The sequence below is a fragment of the Caretta caretta genome, chromosome 23, assembly GCF_965140235.1.
Source record: "Caretta caretta isolate rCarCar2 chromosome 23, rCarCar1.hap1, whole genome shotgun sequence".
Taxonomy (NCBI): Eukaryota; Metazoa; Chordata; order Testudines; family Cheloniidae; genus Caretta; species Caretta caretta.
The window spans coordinates 8,021,648-8,028,480 of NC_134228.1; the positions used below are offsets into that span (position 1 = coordinate 8,021,648).

The window sequence follows — 6,833 nt, forward strand, 5'->3', positions numbered from 1 at the left end:
TAGGGACAAAAGTAGAAAAGCCAAGGCACAAAACGGGATCAACTAGCTAGGGACATAAAAGGAAACAGGAAAAACATTTTACAAATACATTAGAAGCAAGAGGAAGACCAAGAACAGAGTAGACCAGTTACTCAATGAGGGGCGGAAAGACAGTAACAGAAAATGTGGAAATGGCAGAGGTGCTTAATGACTTCTTTGTTTCAGTTTTCACCACGAAGGTTGGTGACGGATGGACATCTAACATAGTGAATGCCAGTGAAAATGAGGTAGGATCACAGTCTAAAATAGGGAAAGAACAAGTCAAAAATTACTAAGACAAGTTAGAGGTCTTCAAATCACCAGGGCCTGATGAAATGCATCCTAGGATACTCAAGGAGCTGACTGAGGAGATATCTGAGCCATTAGCAACTATCTTTGAAAAGTCATGGAAGACAGGAGACATTCCAGAAGACTAGAAAAGGGCAAATATAGGGCCCATCTATAAAAAGGGAAATAAGGACAACCCAGGGAATTACAGCCAGTCAGCTTAACTTCTGTACCCAGAAAGATAATGGAAGAAATAATTAAGCAATCAATTTGCAAACACCTAGAAGATAAGATGATAAACAACAGTCAGCATGGATTGGTCAAAAACAAATTATGCCAAACCAACCTGATAGCTTTCTTTGACAGGGTAACAAGCCTTGTGGATAGGAGGGAAGCAGTAGATGTGGCATATCTTGACTTTAGTAAGGCCTTTGATACTGTCTTGCATGACCTTCTCATAAACTAGGGAAATACAACCTAGATGGAGCTACTATAAGGTGGGTGCATAACTGGTTGGAAAATCGTTCCCAGAATGTAGTTATCAGTGGTTCACAGTCATGCTGTAAGGGCATAACTAGTGGGGTCCTGAAGGGATCGGTTCTGAGTCCAGTTCTGTTCAATATCTTCATTGACGATTTAGATAATGGCATAGAGTACACTTACAAAGGACAATACCAAACTGGGAGGGGTTGCAAGTGCTTTGGAGGATAGGATTAAAATTCAAAATGATCTGGACAAACTGGAGAAATGGTCTGAAGTAAGTAGGACGAAATTCAATAAGGACAAATGCAAAGTACTCCACTTAGGAAGGAACAATCAATGGCACACATACAAAATAGGAAATGACTGCCTAGGAAGGAGTACTGTGGAAAGGGATTTGGGGGTCATAGTGGATCACAAGCTAAATATGAGTCAACAGTGTAACGCTGTTGCAAAAAAAGCAAACATCATTCTGGGATGTATTAGCAGGAGTATTGTAAGCAAGACACGAGAAGTAATTCTTCCGCTCTACTCCACGCAGATTAGGTCTCAGCTGGAGTATTGTGTCCAGTTCTGGGTACCACATTTCAGGAAAGATGTGGACAAATTGGAGAAAGTCCAGAAAACAGCAACAAAAATTATTAACAGTCTAGAAAACATGACTTACGAGGGAAGACAGGGGGAAAAAAGGGTTTGTTTAGTCTAGAAAAGAGAAGACAGAGGGGACATAACAGTTTTCAAGTACATGGAAAAGTACATGGTTTTTACAAGGAGGGAGAAAAATTGTTCTCCTGAATCTCTGAGGATAGGACAAGAAGCAATGGGCTTAAATTGCAGCAAGGGCGGTTTAGGTTGGACATTAGGAAAAACTTCCTAACTGTCAGGGTGGTTAAACACTGGAATAAATTGCCTAGGGAGGTTGTGGAATCTCTATCATTGGGGATTTTTAAGAGCAGGTTGGACAAACACCTGCCAGGGATGGTCTAGATAATAATTAGTCCTGCCTTGAGTGCAGGGGACTGGACTAGATGACCTCTAGAGGTCCCTTCCAGTTCTGTGATTCTATGACTTGTAGGTTCTAAAGGTTTGTATTGTTTTGTTTTTGAGTGCAGTTATGAAACAACAAAAATCTACCTTTTAGAGATGTAATTTCAGGATAAAAAGATTGCATTATGGTACTTGTATGAGGTAAACAAAAGAAATAGTATTTTTCAATTCATCATTTTTACAGTTGAAATATTTGAAATAATAAAAAGTGAGCACTGTACACTTTGTATTCTGTGTTGTAATTTAAATCAATATGTAGAAAAACATCCAAAAATAGTTAATAGAATACCAATTGAAATTGCATTGTTAATAAATTAAAACTGATTAATCACAATTAATTCTTCCAAGTTAATCACATCAGTTAACTGCAATTAATCGACAGCCCTATTTTTAATCTCTCCTCATAGGGAAGAGGTTCTATACCCCTAATAATTTTTGTTGCCCTTCACTGTATCTTTTCCAATTCTAATATCTCTTTTTAGTAATGGAGCGACCAGATCGGCAAACTATATTCAAGACATGGGCATACCATGGATTAATATAGAAGCATTATGATATTTTCTGTTTTATTGTCTATCCCTTCACTAATAGTTCCTAACACTGAGCTTTTTTGACTGCTGCAGCATATTGAGCAGATGTTTTCAGAGAACTACCCACAATATCTCCAAGATCTCTTTCTTGAATGGTAACAGCTAATTTAGATCCCAACATTTTGTATGTATAGTTGGCATTATGTTTTCCAATGTGCATTACTTTGCACTTAAAGAATTTTACCTGCCACTTTGATGCCCAGTCATCCAGTTTAGTGAGATCCCTTTATAAATCTTCACAGTCGGCTTTGGACTGACTTATTTTGAGTAATTTTGTATCATCCGCGAATTTTACCACCTCACTTTTTCCAGATCATTTATTAATCTGTTGAACAGCACTGGTTGCTATGCAGACCCCGCAGGACATTGCTATTTACCTCTCTCCATTCTGAAAATTGACCATTTATTCCTACCCTTTGTTTCCTATTTTTTAAACCAGTTAATGATCCATGAGAGGACCTTCCCTTTTATCCCATGACTGCTTACTTTGCCTAAGAGTCTTTGGTGAGGGACTTTGTCAAAGGCTTTCTGGAAGTCTAAGTACACTGTATCCCCCTTATTGACATGTTTGTTGATCCCCTTCAAAGATAGTTTAATAAACTAGTGAGGCATGATTTCCATTTATAAAAGCCATGTTGACTCTTCCCACAACAAAGCATGTTCACCTGTGTGTCTGATAATTCTGTTCTTCACTATAGTTTCAACCAATCTGCCTGGTACAGAAGTTAGGTTTTACTGGCTGTAATTGCCAGGATCGCCTCTCCAGCTTGGAGTTTAATTTAAGACTGTTAGCCTGGGAACCTGCCTAAAACAGAAGCCTGTTCCAGTCTTAAATGAATGACGTTAATTTAGAAGCATGGCAGGGGCCTACACCAGCCTGGAAAGATTGTCTAGTCTGTAAAAGACTTCTAACTCTGGGGACTGGGAGATAAACAGCATCAAGCTGCATAGGAATCTTTAACCTAAGCTATTTCCGTTCCCATGGGACTTATATTTTATTTTTCCCCTGTATTTCCAATGCTCCTGACTCTACATCTTTCCTCTTCAAAATATTAGAGCCCACAACTCTCAATTCACACACATTAAACTGCTCTCATCATCACCACCACCAGTGGTAAAAATCTCATCTGAAGCTGATCATGTATGTCAATATATACACACACACACACACACTCACTCTTTCACAATGGCCATGCAAAAGTTAAGAATTTTTTTTTAAAACTCTACTGCATCTGCAAAACCTCCAGCAGCAATTTCTTTCAGGTTAGCAATTAACCTGATTAACCCACATTCTTTCCACACACTGGCTGCTGTGAAGCCTTCCTGTTCCCAAGAAAACTAAGCAGATTTAGCTAGAACTGTCTGCAGCCACATAAACAGGACACTTGGCTCTCTCCAGTCACGTTTTGACCAGTTTTCAGAGTAACAGCCATGTTAGTCTGTATTCGCAAAAAGAAAAAGGAGTACTTGTGGCACCTTAGAGACTAACCAATTTATTTGAGCATAAGCTTTCGTGAGCTACAGCTCACTTCATCGGATGCATACCGTGGAAACTGCAGCAGACATTATATACACACACAGAGATCATGAAACAATACCTCCTCCCACCCCACTGTCCTGCTGGTAATAGCTTATCTAAAGTGATCATCAAGTTGGGCCATTTCCAGCACAAATCCAGATTTTCTCACCCTCGCGCCCCCCCCCCCCCAAACTCACTCTCCTGCTGGTAATAGCAGGAGAGTGAGTTTGGGGGGGGGGGCGCGCGAGGGTGAGAAAATCTGGATTTGTGCTGGAAATGGCCCAACTTGATGATCACTTTAGATAAGCTATTACCAGCAGGACAGTGGGGTGGGAGGAGGTATTGTTTCATGATCTCTGTGTGTATATAATGTCTGCTGCAGTTTCCACGGTATGCATCCGATGAAGTGAGCTGTAGCTCACGAAAGCTTATGCTCAAATAAATTGGTTAGTCTCTAAGGTGCCACAAGTACTCCTTTTCTTTTTGTTTTGACCAGTGTTGTTCACTCAGATTCTGGATGTCCTGGAACGACACTCTACCCAACCCATACTTTATCTCCTCCTTCAGCGCTGCTGAAGGCTAGTTGAGAACATTAACATCTACTTAGAGAAGGGCAGGATGCTCACTGCTCTAGTGGAAACATCTCTTCGGACTCCGCTTAAAAGCTCTCACTTGATGCTGACAGTCTCTCCAGTGACTGACTAATATCTAAATTTCCATTTTTGGTTATGACAATGGAAAAGACATTCCGAAGTAGCTCGATGCCTCACACTCACAACTAGGGCTGTGACCTGGGTATGTCACAGATTACCAGGTGCCTGTGCCAATACTAGATCATGAGGCATTAGTCTCTCAACTAGAGTGCATGGTAGAGTGAAAAAGCTGAACTCAGGTGGCTTTGTTCTTCTCCCTTCCACCTGGAGAAGTCCCAGAGACTAGTGTTAGGGAATGTTCAATAGGTGCCCAAGAGATCTCAGATGTGGGGGACCGCAGCATTCTATGTGATACGAAACTGGTGGCAGAGCTGATGGATGAAGAGTTGAACTGCAGGTGAAGGGCGATCAGTAAACAGATGACCCCAAATTTATATCTTTGTCTCAGCCCAGAAAATGTGTTGCTCTTGCAGCAGTGGCTGGGCTGTGGGTTTCTGAGGAGACCAGAGGAGTGGGAGTTTTTAGTTGTCCATGTTTCCTTCCTGAATGGCAGTTTTTAAAAGAGGTTGGGATCTGTTGCTGTTTTGTTATTAAATGTATTTGTAATAACTGTCAGAGCACCTACAGCCAGGGGCAAGGGATTCAGAGGCCAAATTTAAATTAACATCATGTTTTTAATACGTGATGAGAAGAGGGCAGCTGGGGAATCAGCCAGGGCTCACCTGAACAACACTCCTTTGATGACCTGCCAGGCATTGGGAGCTTGTTGCTGGGGCTGGTTCTGCTGCTGGGTCTCTGCAGTCGGGGCCCCCACTGCGGTTCCATTACTCGTTACCTGCTTTGGAGGGAGGAGCGGAGACGGGCTGGTAAGCAGCAGGTTATCTTGTATTGCTGGTGGAAAACGCTCACATGATGGGCAGTGCCAGGTGGTTTCCCCAGCTGTCTACGCAGGACAAGCCCCCATCCAGGGCCGCCGCGGGGAGCCCAGAGCCCCAGTCTGGACCCAGCAGGGGGAAACAACACGAAAGCTCCCATGGATGAAGGGCCCGGGCCATAGCAGAAGGAATTGGGCAGCCCAGGGAGAGGACCCCGGGCGGGAGAGGAGGCTGGGAGCGGAGTCGGGGCAGCCTGGCGAGGAAGGAGACTGAGGGGCTCAGAAGCGGGGCGCGGAGGAAGGAGGCGGGGGGGGGGGAGCGGAGGGAGGAGGCTGGAGAGGGGAGGGGGCGTCCGAGGAGCGGAGCCGAGGCCCGCGTGGCAAGGGCGGGAGAAGCGGGAAGCAGAGCTGGGACCAGCCTAGGGACGCGTGGGGGCCGGGGGGCGGCTGAGCGGAGCCGGGCGGCTCGGGAAGCCGAGCCCGGCCAGGGGAGGCAGGAAGCGGGGAGCGGAGCCGGCCCGGCGAGCGGAACCGAACCCGTGGGGAGCCGTTGAGGGGCCGGGGAACCGACCCCGGCCCAGGAAGAGGAGGCTCCAGGGGCCCGGCGACGCTCCACGGCGCCGCTACCTGCTCCGGGCCGGAACCAGGAAGCACCGCCACTGTCTCCGGCGCCGCCATCTTGCTGCGCCGATACCTCCGCTGTTCTCGCGAGAAGCTGCTCCCGGGCCCGCCCCTTTTGCGGATCATATGATGATCTGGTCATGTGACTGTCGCTCACAGGGGGAGTCCCGGCCACTTCCGGCCGCGGGTCTGAGCTGGGGGCGTGACTCAATGTCGGGGGAGGGCTGCCGAGCCCGAGCTGAACCGAGAGGGGGCGTATAGTGGAGCCTTGGGGGGGCTGAGCCGGAGGGGGGGTGTAGTGGGGCTGGAGGGGCTGAGCGGGGGGCGTGTAGTGGGGCTGGAGGGAGCTGAGCGGGGGGGGGTGTAGTGGGGCTGGAGGGAGCTGAGCGGGGGGGGTGTAGTGGGGCTGGAGGGAGCTGAGCGGGGGGGGGTGTAGTGGGGCTGGAGGGGCTGAGCGGGGGGGCGTGTAGTGGGGCTGGAGGGAGCTGAGCTGGGGGGGGGTGTAGTGGGGCTGGAGGGAGCTGGGGGGGGTGTAGTGGGGCTGGAGGGAGCTGAGCGGGGGGGGTGTAGTGGGGCTGGAGGGAGCTGGGGGGGGTGTAGTGGGGCTGGGGGGGGTGTAGTGGGGCTGGAGGGAGCTGAGCGGGGGGGCGTGTAATGGGGCTGGAGGGAGCTGAGCGGGGGGCGTGTAGTGGGGCTGGAGGGGGCTGAGCGGGGGGGTGTAGTGGGGCTGGAGGGAGCTGAGC

The 6,833-nt window shown here is 47.4% G+C and overlaps 1 protein-coding gene across 2 annotated transcripts in view; it reads right to left on the bottom strand.

Annotated features, from left to right (window-relative positions):
• Positions 1–6,218, bottom strand: part of CLPTM1 (CLPTM1 regulator of GABA type A receptor forward trafficking) — a 46,619-nt gene extending 40,401 nt beyond the window's left edge. The window contains exons 1-2 of one of the 2 annotated variants that reach the window (XM_048834319.2): positions 6,097–6,218; positions 5,318–5,433 (exon numbers count right to left, since the gene is read on the bottom strand). In XM_048834319.2, coding sequence (XP_048690276.1) covers positions 5,318–5,433; positions 6,097–6,216 — 236 coding nt within the window. In that variant the 5' untranslated portion in view covers positions 6,217–6,218. The remainder of the gene's footprint in view (positions 1–5,317; positions 5,434–6,096) is intronic. The other variant, XM_048834320.2, reaches the window with a different exon arrangement.
• Positions 6,219–6,833: the final 615 nt, after the last annotated feature.